We start from the raw sequence: 15,574 nt of genomic DNA, 5'->3' as shown, positions 1-15,574 counted from the left end.
CTCTTTCCCCTCTTGCTGTTATCTTGAGGTCGTTGAATTAACTAAAGCTCTTGCCTGTTTTTAATGAATTTGTAATGCACTTGCCACATCACATTGAAATATTTCAAAGCAATTAACACAATTAATTCTGCAAGCAATACATGCTGGAAATACTTCCATGGACAGAGATATTAACATTTCTTGGTCACTTTTCATCAGAATGTAGTTAATTACGTTTGTGATGCATTTATGGTCATTGGGAGATGGAAACTATGGGCAAAGAGCAAAAATCTGTCAAGCTCCACATTTAGAATTTCTTGATGAAAAAGCTTTTTAATTTTGAGGTGAGCTTTCGTTTTTCACCTCCCTCCCTAGGCGAAACAGTCATTACTGCCAAAGACTGTTCAGTCTGTTCAGGGGTGTGGAAAGTACCTGGAGCCATATTGAGATCGGAGGGTTTGAAAAACATAGGCGAAAGAAGCAGGAGTCGGCCATTTGGACCGTTGAACCTCCACCACTCAAACAGATCATGATCATTGTCGCAACACTCCAACTTTAAAATATCCATTTATACATACTATTTGTATTCTGTTCGGTGACCACATGCACGGTTCAAGATTTAGTATTTGAAACTTGACATGTGGCTTATATAACTCAAGAAATCTGGTTTGAAGTTTGTAGATCAATTCTGAAGATAATTTGACAGTTCGGTACCTGGGACAAGTTCATCAAATTAATCTTTTAACGTATTTTATAAATGTTGCAGCAAAGCAGAAAGCAGAAAAAGGAGAGAAGAGGCTGAGAAGCTTCCAGAAGTATCGAAAGAAATCTATCATGATGTTAATATGGGCTTGAAAGAAATGTTCAGTTCCACGGCCAAAGAAAAAAAAGTAGTATGGGATACGGAAGATGACAGCCAGGTTCAAGATCAACCTGTTGAATCTACTGAGATTCAGACCACCCAGCACACTTTTGATTGCCTTTCTGGTAGTAATTTGAAAGAAGATTCAACTGATTTTACATTTTCATTTTTTGAGGCTGCAACTTCTAGCAATCAAAAGCCAGGTAAAATTGTTTATGACTCTTGTCGAATCAACAAACAATATTTATGTACATTTTGCACTAGATTTTGGTTTTGAACGTTTTTGTTTATCAGTTTCAGGGATGCCATATTTCAGCTTTGAGTGATCCTAAGTATATTCACAGATTAGAAGTCCAATAGAATTCCTTCTGACATGGTAGAGCAACTTGCCTCAGTTGGATCGGTGATGGTATTCTTGTTTTTGGGTTGGCGGGTTGTGCATTCAGGTTCAACTCCAGAGACTTGGGCAAATAAACCTAGGCTGACACGTCAGTTCGGTAGTGAGGGAGTAGTCTGTGCAACATCGAGGGCCGAAGGGCCTGTACTGCGCTGTAATGTTCTATGTTCTATGAAACATGAAACTGAGCTCCAACTTGCTTTCTTAGATGAATGTAAAAGTTCCCCTGTTATTTTTGGAGACCAATACGTGAGTTTGCCGTGTCCTACATAATATCTTTATCTTTCAGCCAACATTGTTAAATAGAATATCTGGTCAATAAATCATTCCTATTTTGGGATCTTGGTTTGTGCTACCATATTTCCCGAAATTACAATTATGACTACAGCTGCGATCCCAGTTGATGATATGACTGGTCCCAGAATGGAACCCTAGCTTAAAAGGCTGTAACTTCTTTTTTCAGAAAACATGGATTAGCACACTCCCAGGAGTGCCAATTAGTTTTTAACAGAAAAAATATTAATGAAACATGAGAAGTTTGACTTTAATACAATACTCCTTCGCTCCCACTTATCTTCATACATGTATGCAGATTTCAAGGATAACACAGATTACAAAATATATCTTGTGCTACAATATTTTCTATAAATACGCAGTCCCTGTAAACCACCAGACTAACTGGGGTCAGACACACCACCACACTAACTGGAGTCAGACACACTCCTCTCTGAAACCAAGTGGCAGATGCCACCCAATTGAACTTCTCTGGATTTCTTCTCAAATCCCCCCAGATGTTTATGAGCACTCACATGTTTCCAAATCCACTATCAAAAGACCCACTTTAGAATCTTCTTCCAAACAATGCTTTCTCCCAACAAGGATCCACTTCCAAGATTTCCAATTCTCCTTTCAGTATTCCTCTGCCTTGAATTACCATGTGCAGCCAAGCTTACTCACCATCTCTCAGGTAATCAACCAATCCAATACTGCTTCACAGGCTGTAGTAACATCACCAAACTTTTGATTTACTTCTAATATCTAGTTCCTCACTTTAAATCTGGTTACTGCAGTTGTCTCTTTAACTCAGCATTTTCTCTGTCTCTTACTTGAATTTCAAATCCCACTTTATTTTGTGCCTCTGACTTCAATCTTCCTGAAACCTCTTTTCATTCCCTAGTATCTATCACTAGCTGTTCTTTTGATTTGGGGATTTGCTTTCTTCCCGTTGCTTACTGTTCTGCTTGTGCTTCTGCTTCTGGCAGAGCGGAGAGAGCTGCCTTCTCTATTGCTACCTATCTCCAACTGCCTTCGGTCCTGTTAAAACTAAACTCAAAATGTCTTTCTAGGTTAAAGTTGACCCCTGGTTGCTAAGCAACAGCTCAGTCGTTCTCTAAGCTCTTATTTGTTTTTCATATTGTAAATTCTCTAAAGACAATATAGACACAATTTGATATGAAACATCCCTCCCCCACACGTGCAAGCACCTATTTTAAAGTTAATTTAACCAGCATTTCAAACCTACATAGAAACATTAAATTAACTTAAATCCATACCTTATTTGTAATTTGCAATAATACAAACACAGGTGATTTAAAACTGCATCTACTTCCTGACACTACACTTCATAAAAGTATTTCATTGACAATAAAGTGCTTTGGGATATCATGAGCTTGTGGAAGGAATTATGTATACACTGGTTCATTTGTTATTTCTCTTTTTGCATTCTTCTGAAACCTGTAACCCTATTCCATTAGCCTGAATACTTTATCATTATGCTAGCCATTTTGAGCGAGGTTGCTGATTTCTATCTAATGATGTAAAAATCTACCACATTCTGAACAGTTTGCTTCAGGTATCAGTGCAATTGAATTAAGATCATTCCATGTCCTTTTGCTTCGAACAAATGTGGAAAAATGTGAGGGTATCCACTTCGGTACCAAAAATAGGACGGCAGATTATTATTTGAATGGGTGTAAATTGAGAGCGGTAGATACTCTCCAAGACCTTGGTGTCCTTATGCATCAGTCGATGAAAGTAAGCACGCAGGTACAGCAGGCAGTAAAGAAGGCAAATGGTATGTTGACCTTCATAGCGAGAGGATTTGAGTATCGGAATAGGGATGTTTTACTACAATTGTATAGGGATTTGCTGAGGCCACATCTGGGATATTGTGTGCAACTTTGGTGTTCTTATCTGAGGAAGGATGTTGTTGCTATGGAGCGAGTGCAGCAAAGGTTTACCAGGCCGATTCCTGTGATAGCGAGACTATCATATGAGGAGAGACTAAATTGGTTAGGATTATATTGGAGTTTAGAAGAGTGAGAGGGGATCTCCAAGAAACTTAAATTCTAACAGGGTAGATGCAGAAAGAATGTTCCCGATGGTGGGGAAGTCCAGAACTAGGGGTCACAGTTTGAGGATAAAGGGGTAAACCTTTTAGGATTGAGGTGAGGAAAATTGTATTCACCCAGAGAGTGGTGAATCTGTGAAATTCACTATCACAAAAAGTGTTGAGGTGAAAATATTTTTTAAAAATATATATTTTTTTTTAAAGTATCGACTTCATTTTTTCCAATAAGGGACAATTTTAGTGTGGCCAATCCACCTACCCTGCACAGCTTTTGGGTTGTGGGGGCAAAACGCAAACACGGGTAGAATGTGAAAACTCCACACGGACAGTGGCCCAGAGCCGGGATCAAACCTGGTACCACGGCTCCGTGAGGCAGCAGTGCTATCCACTGCGCAACCATGCTGCCCTTTGAGGTGAAAACATTGTGTAATTACAAGAACGGATTATGACGTGGAGGTGCCGGCATTGGACTGGGGTGAGCACAGTAAGAAGTCTTGCAACACCAGGGTAAAGTCCAACAGGTTTGTTTCGATTCACTAGCTTTCGGAGCACAGCTCCTTCCTCGGGTGAAGCCTGAGGAAGGAGCTGTGTTCTGAAAGCTAGTGATTTGAAACAAATCCGTTGGACTTTAACCTGGTGTTGTAAGAAGAAATGAAATAAAGCTCTTGGCTCAAGGGATATTGGGGGGGGAAGGCAGGATCAAGGGATTGAACTTGATGATTAACCATGATAATGAATGGCAGATCAGCTCAAAGGGCTTAATGGCCTCCTGTTTCTATTTTCTATATATGTTTCTTTCTAAAGCATCCCAAAATACTTGAAGCAGATTGGTCAATGGATAACAAACAGTAAGTAGGAGAACAGGTGGGAAATTTGACTTAAAGCGTGGAAATAAACTTTTTTAATATGGAGAGGTGTAAGAACACAAAACAGAACAAATTCAACAATGCAAGAGCAAGTTGTGAAGACCGTTATTGGTGGAGTGGAGGAAGGTGCGTCAACCACTAAGAAGATCTAAGGATATGGGACTTCCGGTGATGGTGGGCGGGAGGCAGCCGCACATTGGAGGGCTCCCGTTCGGAAACTGCATTTTCGGGGAGTAACGCCCGGTCCTAGGGCCAGCGATGGCAGTAAAAGTCGGGAGACAGCGCAAGGAGAAGAAGGATGTCGAAAAACACCAAAAAAATGGCCGGGAAAAAAGCGGCTGAAAGTCCGTTGGAGAGTGGAAGGGTCACCGCAGGGTCAACAAAGAAAATGGAGGCTGGAGCACCAGGGGAGGCCGCAGGGCTTACGGCTGAAGAAATAACTAAGGTGATGGCTGCGGAATTCCAAAAGCAGTTGGCGCAGATTGAGAAATGCATGGAGACGATGAGGAAGGAGATGAGGGAGGCTTTGAATGTGCTGGTGGATGAGGCGGTTTCTCCGGTGAAGACGGCGGTGGCGAGCGCAGTGGCGGAGGTGCGAGAGCAAGGGGAGGCGCTGAAGGAAGCGGAGGAGACGGTATTGCAGCACGGTGATCAACTTGCCTCGATGGGGAAGGAGATGCGGAAGGTGATGGACACAAACAAGAATCTGCGAGGATAAATGGAAGATCTGGAAAATAGATCCAGGCGACAGAATTTGAGCGTCGTGGGGCTGCCCGAAGGAGTTGAAGGACCGAAGCCGACTGAGTATTTTGCCGCGATGCTGGCAAAACTACTGGGGGAGGGGGAGGACCCCTCCCAATATGAACTGGATCGGGCTCATCGGTCGTGGAGGCCTGTACCAAAGGCGAGTGAGCCGCCAAGGGCAGTGACTCTGTGCTTCCATAGGTACAGTGTGAAGGAGAAGGTCCTGAGCTGGGCCAAGCAGAAGCGGGTGGTGCAGTGGGCTGGAGCTGGTATACGTGTATACCAGGACTTTACGGTGGAGCTGGCGAGGAGGCGGGCTGCCTTCAACCGGGTGAAGAGGGCACTGTACATTGGTAAGGTGCAGTGCGGCATTGTATATCCAGCGAAGCTGAGGGTAACTTACAAGCTCAGGGACATTTATTTTGGAACGGCGGAAGCAGCGGAGGAGTTTGCGAAAGCAGAAGGACTGTGGCAGAACTGGCAAATTGAGGAATGGCCATGTGCCGATGTAACCTCATGACTGTATTTTCTTTTTTTGTATCACTGCGCGCGGGTGTAGACGCTAAAGGAGCCAATGTGGTATATATTTGGACAAGGGAAGGGACGGGACTTTCACTCGAAAGGAGGGCTGTTTGGGGTGTAGGTGGATATGCGGGGTTTGTGTGCTAAAAGGGGATCTTTGGGCTTTCCTAGGGCCGGGCAAGGGGGAAAGGGACCCCGGCGGGGGCCTCCACGCTGGCCGGTTTAAGCCGGCCAGTGAACGGGAGTGAGGTGGGGGGGGAAGGGCTGCGGCCATTGGAGCCTGACAGAACAGGGTCCGAGTGGTCTAGCCGGGGAGCAGAGGGGGGAAAGTTGGTGTATCTCGCTCTCTGTGCAGAGCTGATTCTTGCTGTTTTAGAACTAGGCAACAAAGACTGGTGCCTCACCCATGTGACCTATTACAATTCAAAGTTTTTTTTCAAAATAAGGTGGTGTGTTCGGCCAATAAACATTCTGTATTGTTGAATTTCATACTTTGAAACAGCCACAGTATTTGTGTTTAGATTAGGGGACATAAAGGTTAATGGGATCCATTTCCTGGCGAAACATGAGTTGAGTTGTCTGCATACCCCATTGCTTGTAGATTCGGAGCATACTTCATAAGATTTGCCACAGATTATATTGTCTGCAGTTCAAATGCCAACAGTTACATGCTGTGCAACAGCCATTTTAACAGCTTCTGTGTTCACTTTTTAAAATATAGCTTTAAAGTTTATATTGGCTTCATGCCTGTACTAGGCATGACAACAAATATAAATTTAGTTTTTCAGAGCCAAAGAAATTGCTCAGAAGTAATTATGAACTTTCTATGCCATTTAAAACCCAGTTCACCTTATTCAACGAGGTCTAATTGCAAGCATTTTTATAATGAAGCTAATAGCACAAAATGAAGGTTTGAGGTAATTCAAGTGATTTCTAAAGATTTATTTCCATGGTGATTTCAACAGCACATCCTGTGAAGCAGCAGAGAATCTGTTGTTGAAAACTCGCCACTATTCTTAGAAGTCCCCCTATACCAAAAAGGGCCAACATTCTAAATGGTGACCAGGGATTCTCATTCCCTGACTCCTATGCAGGCTTCGGTGGGTGCTATTCAGGTCAAACTATGTTTTCAAGTTATCCCCCGGTATAACCCATACCTTCACAGAAGATTTCATCTACTTACCACTTAGTAGCATCGATCCTGGGTCCCCCATTGCTAAGTAAGTAAAGTAGACTTGTAATAACCACTGTTTCAGGTTAAAACTTTTAGGTTATTTTATTATTATATTTGTTTTTTCTTTTAAAAGTTGCAATCACTGTCTTTACAGAAAAGTAAAAAGATCTTGTTTCTGGATCCTTCTGGCCCAACTTAACAATCTTCTTTTTAAAATCTGGTCTTCTTTACATGATGTATTCGCTGTTCTGCTCGGTTGCTGTGCTCTTATCTTTCCCATTTACCGAGCTGGCTCTGCTGGCTGTCTCTGAGCTGACTCTGCTTCCTCTTTAAATTCTGGTCTTCCTTAGATGTATTAGCTGTTTTAGCTTGGCTGCTTTGCGCTGTCCCATGATCGAGCTGACTGTAAGCTGACTCTGCTTGCTTCTCTTGTTCCTTCTCTGCCTCTCTGCTTCTCTGCCCCTTTCCAGGGTTTATATATTTTTCTAACAGTTATTAAGTTTTTATGACTTTATTGTAAAGTAACTTTTATTTCACTTGGATTGTAAAAGGTATCTTTAATCTGAATTTTTCTAACACGACTAAGTATTCATTTTGGGCATGGCCTCGGCCTATAGATCTGATTACATTGTTTCCTTTGTGATGTTCAAAATGCTTTGATTTCAATAGGGGTGTGAATTTTGATTCCTGTCATTTCTATAGTTTTATTATCGAATTGTGTCCACAGCTCATAATTTTGACTTTGATTTGGGTCTAATTTCTGTTCTTGTAGACGGGTTGTCTCCAGTTTTCTTTAATTTACCTGATTTCAGCAGAGCTTCACACCTATAATTGTCACCTAATTCAACTGAACCTTTATCCATTCTTTTCCATCTACTTACTAAGATAGTTAATTTCAATGAAGGTGTGAGCCATTGTTTTTAGCTTCATACAAAAATCCTGTTTGTTTGCTAAGCCTGTTTGGAAGAAGGAATCTGCATTTTATAATCCTGCTCTTTGCAGCTGCTGTTAACCCTTTGTGGGATCTTTCCCTACATTCTCTCATATTTCTCTCAGACCAGATATTGCCAGACTTCCATGTTTCAAATGGCACATCTTTCCATATTATCAATTACAAATCACAGACAGCATTGACTGGATTTCCAAGTTTAATTGTGTCTGTGAGGGTGCCAGAAGTTCCTCACCGCCATTAAAGCTGCAAAGTCTGGGCCATTGAAACAAATTTCTGTAGTTCCCACTCTTCGAAACACAAACATGTTCACATCGTTGTATGTCTGAAGAGTCAGCCCTGGCTCATGTGTTTCTTGATTTTTCACAGTGGCATTGGTTGAGATATGACGGTAATTGGAAGTATCATCGCCACAACAAAAATAAATAGTTGTTTGAACTCACCTGTACATACCTTTCTCTGTTCAGTGAAACTGATGAATAAGGGGACTCGCTAGAAAATGGTAATTAAACTTCTATTCCACGGCTATACTTCGCATACTAAATATTTTGCATTCTAAAGTGGCAATTTATGGTTTTTTTACTGTTTCAGAATTCTATAAAATTGAGTCAAAGAATATAACAATATTTCCGTGGCAAGAAGATCATCGATTGCACGACAGCTCTGAAGATGAGGATGAAGGGAAAGATATGGAAGATTGTGGAGATGACACAGAAAAAAAGTAAAGTCGATCTCTTAAATTGGAATTGCTCTGAACCATTTTTCTTTTGCTGAACTGTTTTCACCATTGTGAAATAGGGCACAATTTCAATTTTTGTCAAGATACTTAAATTGTCATAGAAGCAAAAATAATGAAGGCATGTTTCAAATTAAGACAGGATTATTAGGCTTTTGATATGAACGAAGTGATTAGAGCCAGCCATTTGGCATTGTGTTGTTTCAGAATCAGTTTTTGAAATTAACCTCACTGTTGTTGAATTTTATATGCATCCATATCTAAATCATTTAGGATTGCTTGGAAATTGGTCATAGTGACTACTTTTTTTATTATTTGTTCAATTATGATTTTTATCTGTCTATCCTACTCACCAAATTGTTACCTACACTTAATTTGTTCTGCAAATTAATTGCTTTAGTTTGATGCTCATGTTATCACAGTCACAATAACAATCTTCATTATGCAAATAAAGCATTGTTAACATTCTGTAATTCATAGAAAGAAGCATACATAGAAAATAGAAGCAGGAGGCCATTTGGCCCTTTGAGCCTGCTCCGCCATTCATCATGATCATTGCCGATCAGATCATCAAGTTCAATACCTTGATCCCGCCTTCTCCTCTCTCCCCCCCCGCCCCCCCACACAATATCTAATTCCTCCTTGAAATGACAGCATGTTTTCGCCTCAACTACTTATTGTGTACATTATGAACTACTGTTGCAACTTTTATTAAAAAGTATTGTTTAAGCATAAATGGCAAAGCTTTGCATTTTAGGCAACAGTGCATTTTAATGAGACAGCATTGAACAAATACTATTAACCTCCAGTAGCAAAACATTTGAGCTTCAATAGTGAATACTGGTAAATCAAGCTTGGAGATTAATTTGAACATAGTACATAGAACATTACAGCGCAGTACCGGTCCTTCGGCCCTCGATGTTGCGCCAACCTGTGAAACCACACTAAAGCCCATCTACACTGTTCCCTTATCGTCCATATGTCTATTCAATGACCATTTGAAAGCCCTTACTGTTGGCGAGTCCACTACTGTTGCAGGCAGGGCATTCCACGCCCTTACTACTCTCTGAGTAAAGAACCTACCTCTGACATCTGTCCTATATCTATCTCCCCTCAATTTAAAGCTATGTCCCCTCATGCTAGACATCACCATCCGAGGAAAAAGGCTCTCACTGTCCACCCCATCCAATCCTCTGATCATCTTGTATGCCTCAATTAAGTCACCTCTTAACCTTCTTCTCTCTAACGAAAACAGCCTCAAATCCCTCAGCCTTTCCTCATAAGATCTTCCCTCCATACCGGGCAACATTCTGGTAAATCTCCTCTGCACCCTTTCCAATGCTTCCACATCCTTCCTATAATGCGGTGACCAGAATTGCATGCAATACTCCAAATGCGGCTGCACCAGAGTTTTGTACAGCTGCAACATGACCTCATGGCTCCGAAACTCAATCCCCCTACCAATAAAAGCTAACCCACCGTATGCCTTCTTAACAACCTGGGTGGTAACTTTCAGGGATCTATGTACATGGACACCAAGATCCCTCTGCTCATCCACACTGCCAAGAGTCTTACCATTAGCCCAGTACTCTGTCTTCCTGTTATTCCTTCCAAAATGAATTACCTCACACTTTTCTGCATTAAACTCCATTTGCCACCTCTCAGCCCAGCGCTGCAGCTTATCTATGTCCCTCTGTAACTTGTAACATCCTTCCGCACTGTCCACAACTCCACCGACTTTAATGTCATCTGCACATTTACTCACCCATCCTTCTACGCCCTCCTCCAGGTCATTTATAAAAATGACAAACAGCAGTGGCCCCAAAACAGATCCTTGTGGTACACCACTAGTAACTGGACTCCAGTCTGAACATTTCCCATCAACCACCACCCTTTGTCTTCTTCCAGCTAGCCAATTTCTGATCCAAACTGCTCAATCACCCTGAATCCTATGCCCCCGTATTTTCTGCAGTAGCCTACTGTGGGGAACCTTGACAGACGCTTTACTGAAATCCATATACACCACATCAACTGCTTTACCCTCATCCACCTGTTTGGTCACCTTCTCAAAGAACTCGATAAGGTTTGTGATGCACGACCTACCCTTCACAAAACCGTGTTAACTATCTCTAATCAAATTATTCCTTTCCAGATGATTATACATCCTATCTCTTATAAACCTTTCCAAGATTTTGCCCACAACAGAAGTAAGGCTCACTGGTCTATAGTTACCGGGGTTGTCTCTACTCCCCTTCTTGAACAAGGGGGCAACATTTGCTATCCTCCAGTCTTCTGGCACTATTCCTGTAGACAAAGATGACTTGAAGATCAAAGCCAAAGGCTCAGCAATCTCCTCCCTAGCTTCCCAGAGAATCCTAGGATAAATCCCATCCGGCCCAGGGGACTTATCTATTTTCACACTTTCCAGAATTGCTAACACCTCCTCCTTATGAACCTCAAGTCCTTCTAGTCTAGTAGCCTGAATCTCAGTATTCTCCTCGACAACATTGTCTTTTTCCTGTGTGAATACTGACGAACAATATTCATTTAGCACCTCTCCTATCTCCTCGGACTCCACGCACAACTTCCCACTACTGCCCTTGACTGGCCCTACTCTTACCCTAGTCATTCTTTTATTCCTGACATATATATAGAAAGCTTTAGGGTTATCTTTGATCCTACCTGCCAAACACTTCTCATGTCACCTCCTGGCTCTTCTTAGCTCCATCTTAGAGAGACTTAGAGTACTATTATTCTTACTAATTAAACAAAATAAAAGTGATAGGGCAGAAAAGTTAATTCACGTATGTCTGCTTTCATTTTACAAATATTCAGATATTAAGTGTTTATTTTTAAAAATCTATTATATAGATTTTTTTCGATTCCCAGCTTGAGTCATTGTCTGTGCGGAGTCTGCACGTTCTCCCCGTGTCTGTCTGGGTTTCCTCCGGGTGCTCCGGTTTCCTCCCACAGTCCAAAGATGTGCAGGTTAGATGGATTGGCCATGCTAAATTGTGGGGTTACGGGGATACGGAGGAGGTGTGGGCTTGGGTGGGGTGCTCTTTCCAAGGGCCGGAGCAAACTTGATGGGCCGAATGGCCTCCTGCACTGTAAATTCTATCATAGCACTCATTTTAAAGGTAAGTCTTCAATAATTTGTAAAATGATATCTTGAAGTTTCTGTTTTTATTCAGAGTTTCTCTTAAATTAGATTTCTTCACTTTAATTAAGACCTGGTTAAGTATTTGCATATTTCAATGACTTGTTTTGAACTGTTTTGTTTACAGTGAGGTAACCTTACTCGAGAAGAAAGTAAATTTATTTTTCTTCTTCAAAGATGACCAAAGACTAAAAGGTAAAATGAATGCACCTTAATACTAATGTTATTGGATTAGAATACAGGAGTATTTTAGTTAATTTGCTTTTCTATGGCTTTGCAATTCTATTGGATGCATTATAAATAGATTATGGTTCAGTGAGACTTATTTCTTTGTTGCATTTAGATGGCCCTGAACTCTTTTGTCGAAGTATAAACCTTCAAGATGAAAGGAGTAACTGGGAAGAAAAGCGAACTTTACTAATTGAGGTAAGTGATTTTCATAAACATCAGTAACTTGATCTAATTGTATAACCAATAATTGACACTAACACAGTATGTCATGTCAATTAAAATTACATTTAAACCTTTACAAATTTGTAAAATGAATTTGGGGCTGATTAGCCTTTATAAATGCAGGTTATCATTATCATCCAGTTATTATTCTAGATGTTGCAGAAACATAGGAATAGGCCATTCAATCCCTCAAACTTTTTCTGTCAATCAGTTAGATCATGGCTGACCTGTATCTTGGCTCCATACTTCCCCTTTGTTCTGTAGCTATAAATATCCTTGCCACACAAGTATTATCAATCTCGATTTGAAATTTTTAATTGCCCTAGTTCAACAGCTTTTTGGGGGAAGAGTATTTCAAAATTCCACCAACCTTTGTGCAAAGAAGCATTTCCTTTCTTCAACCCTGAATGAGTTGGCTCTAGTTTTAATGTTATATCCCCTTGGTCTGAATTCTCCCAACAGGGGAAATTCTTTTTCTCTCTCTCCACCCTACCAAAGTATCATTAACATTTCAGTTAATTCACCCCTTTATTTATTATATATTCAATGAAATACAAGCTTTGTGTATGCAAGCTGTCTTCATAATTTAACCTTTTTAAATCCAGTACGGTTCTGGTGAGTATGTGCTGCACTTCCTGAAATGCCTGGAACTGAATGCAGATCCCCAGATATGGTCTAATCAGAACTCTGACAGCCATATCATAAAATCCACCCCTTTGTATTCCAGCCTTCTTAAGATAAAGTTCAACATCCATTCACCTTTTCAATTTTGTTTAAATCTTGTTTGTATCCACCCACCAGCTTTAAGTGAGTTCAGTATTGACCTCTAAATATCTTTGCTCAGGTATATCTGTTCTTAGCTGTTTGCTATTTAGAAAATAGAACAAAGAACAAAAAAAATTACAGCACGGGAACAGGCCCTTCGGCCCTCCCAGCCTGCGCCGATCCAGATCCTTTATCTAAACCTGTTGCCTATTTTCCAAGGATCTACTTCCCTCTGTTCCCCGCCCGTTCATATATCTGTCTAAATGCATCTTAAATGATGCTATCGTGCCCACCTCTACCTCCTCCGCTGGCAAAGCGTTCCAGGCACCCACCACCCTCTGCGTAAAAAACTTTCCACGCATATCTCCCTTCAACTTTCCCCCTCTCACCTTGAAATCGTGACCCCTTGTAATTGACACCCCACTCTTGGAAAAAGCTTGTTGCTATCCACCCTGTCCATACCTTTCATAATTTTGTAGACTCTGATCTATCTTTAAGGTTTAAAATGGATGACTACACACTTTCCCACATTGTACTTAATTCTGCAGCAATTTTTCCTAATCTTTTAATCTATCAATGTCCCTTTGAAACTTTATCCTCGTCCACACTATTTTTAAAGTGCCACCTTATTTAGTGTCATCCGCAACTTTAGGAGACAATAGTGTAATAGTAATGTCACTGGACAAGTAATCCAGATTCCCGGGCTAATATTCTGGGACATGAATTCAAATTCCACATGGCAGCTGGTGGAATTTAAATTCCATTAGTAAATCTGGTTCATAAAGCTAGTCTCAGTAATGGTGACCGTGACAACGATCATCGATTCTTGTAAAAACACATCTGATTCACTCTATCCTTTCGGGAAGGGAATCTGCCATCTTTACCTGGTCTGTGATTCCAGACCAACAGCAATGTTTTTTTTCAATAAATTAGTACCCAATTATTTTTGTTCCAATGAAGGGGCAATTTAGCATGGCCAATCCACCTAACCTCATCTTTGGGTTCTGGGGGTGAAACCCACGCCTGTGGATGGTAACCAGAGCACCTGGAGAAAACCCATGCAAACGTAGGGAGAATGTGCAAACTCCACACAGTCAGTGACCCAGGGCCGGGATCGAACCCGGGTCCTCAGCGCCATAGGCAGCAATGCTAACCACTGCACCACCGTACCGCCCAGACCAACAGTAATATGGTTGACTTTTAACTGGTTACTGAAATGGCCTGAGAAGCAACTCCGTTCAAGGGCAAGTAGGGATGAGCAACAAATACAGGCCTTCTCAACCACTGTCTCATCTAAAGAAGTACATGGCTCTTTATTCCTTCATCAAAATTGTTTATAAATATAGTTTAAAAAACTGTACCCCCAGTACAGATCACTAGGAGATATTAGCCACATTCTTCCAATTTCAGTTTATACCCATTATTATCACACTCTGTCTCTATCTGCTAATTAACTCCTTAACCAAGATAAAGTGCTGTCTCCAATTTTGTTAACTGTTTTTGCTGGAACCTTATTAAATGCCTTTTGATAATCCATTGTTGCAAAACCATGATTTATTAAAAAGATATTTTATGAATTCACTGGCCAGACACAACTAATTTTTAAGCCTGGACACTGGAGAGAGAATTGTTGGCATGCCAAAAGATGAACAGGAGGCACTGCAGTCAAGACAGTATGCATGGTATGAGGTCATAAGCTGATTTTCCAGTGGGTCAGGAGTCCATAATACCTATCAGGGTTTTGTGCTTAAAAGGGAAAATGCCCATAGTTTGTCTAAAAAGGTAGAGAAGGAAATCAGTTTTCTGAGCTATTGATTGTTTGCAAACTGTGCTCTTGGCAGCAGAGGGAGACTTTTTGACTGAAATCAGAATAGATGCCAGTGTACTGTTTAAGAGATTGATTGGTGAAGTTGCTTTAATAAAATTTTAGCTGCAGAATAATTTGGTTACTGGGTTAGTGACAGGTGGGGTCATTCAGAGCTTTTCAATGCAGGGGGTCGACCTCTTCTGGGCAATGACTTAGCATGATGTCAGGTACTGTGTACAGAAGATCCAGAGCAGTGTAAGGAGACTGGCAAAACTGAGGGGAACAAGCAAATTTCTGCACAGGTGCAGGGGACCGAAGGAGTCCCCAAGGAGCCTGTAAAGATTAAGCCTGCTGCAGGAAAGCTAATCGAATTTAAAGGGGCCATGGTAGAGCCATAGTATTTAGAAGGCCAAAATAGAGCTCCAGAAAAGCCAAAGTACTGGAACTGAAGCAGGAGGAGTTGAAGAAAATGTATGTTTGGCCTAAACCTTTTCAGGATTTCAATATGAAATAGGAAAGTTCCCAACAGACAAAACAAAGATGCCTCACCTAGTTTTTTAAAAATAAATTTAGAGTACCCAATTCATTTTTTCCAATTAAGGGGCAATTTAGTGAGGCCAGTCCACCTGACGTGCACATCTTTGGGTTGTGGGGGCGAAACCTACGCAAACACGGGGAGAATGTGCAAACTCCACACGGACAGTGACCCAGAGCCGGGATCAAACCTGGGACCTCGGCGCCGTGCGACAGCAATGCTAACCACTGCGCCACCGTGCTGCCCGTCCTCACCTAGTTTAAGTGCCATGGGGG

General features: G+C 41.3%; 1 protein-coding gene across 2 annotated transcripts in view; it reads left to right on the top strand.

Annotated features, from left to right (window-relative positions):
• nol8 (nucleolar protein 8) overlaps positions 1-15,574 on the top strand; it is a 95,226-nt gene that overhangs the window by 67,911 nt on the left and 11,741 nt on the right. For both annotated transcript variants that reach the window (XM_072472639.1, XM_072472638.1), the window contains exons 13-16: positions 746-1,044; positions 8,435-8,564; positions 11,867-11,934; positions 12,083-12,165. In XM_072472639.1, coding sequence (XP_072328740.1) covers positions 746-1,044; positions 8,435-8,564; positions 11,867-11,934; positions 12,083-12,165 — 580 coding nt within the window. The remainder of the gene's footprint in view (positions 1-745; positions 1,045-8,434; positions 8,565-11,866; positions 11,935-12,082; positions 12,166-15,574) is intronic.

The sequence above is a fragment of the Scyliorhinus torazame genome, chromosome 13 (genome assembly GCF_047496885.1).
Source record: "Scyliorhinus torazame isolate Kashiwa2021f chromosome 13, sScyTor2.1, whole genome shotgun sequence".
Classification (NCBI taxonomy): Eukaryota; Metazoa; Chordata; class Chondrichthyes; order Carcharhiniformes; family Scyliorhinidae; genus Scyliorhinus; species Scyliorhinus torazame.
Note: the sequence above shows the minus strand (reverse complement) of the source record. Positions and strands in the feature narration are given on the sequence as shown.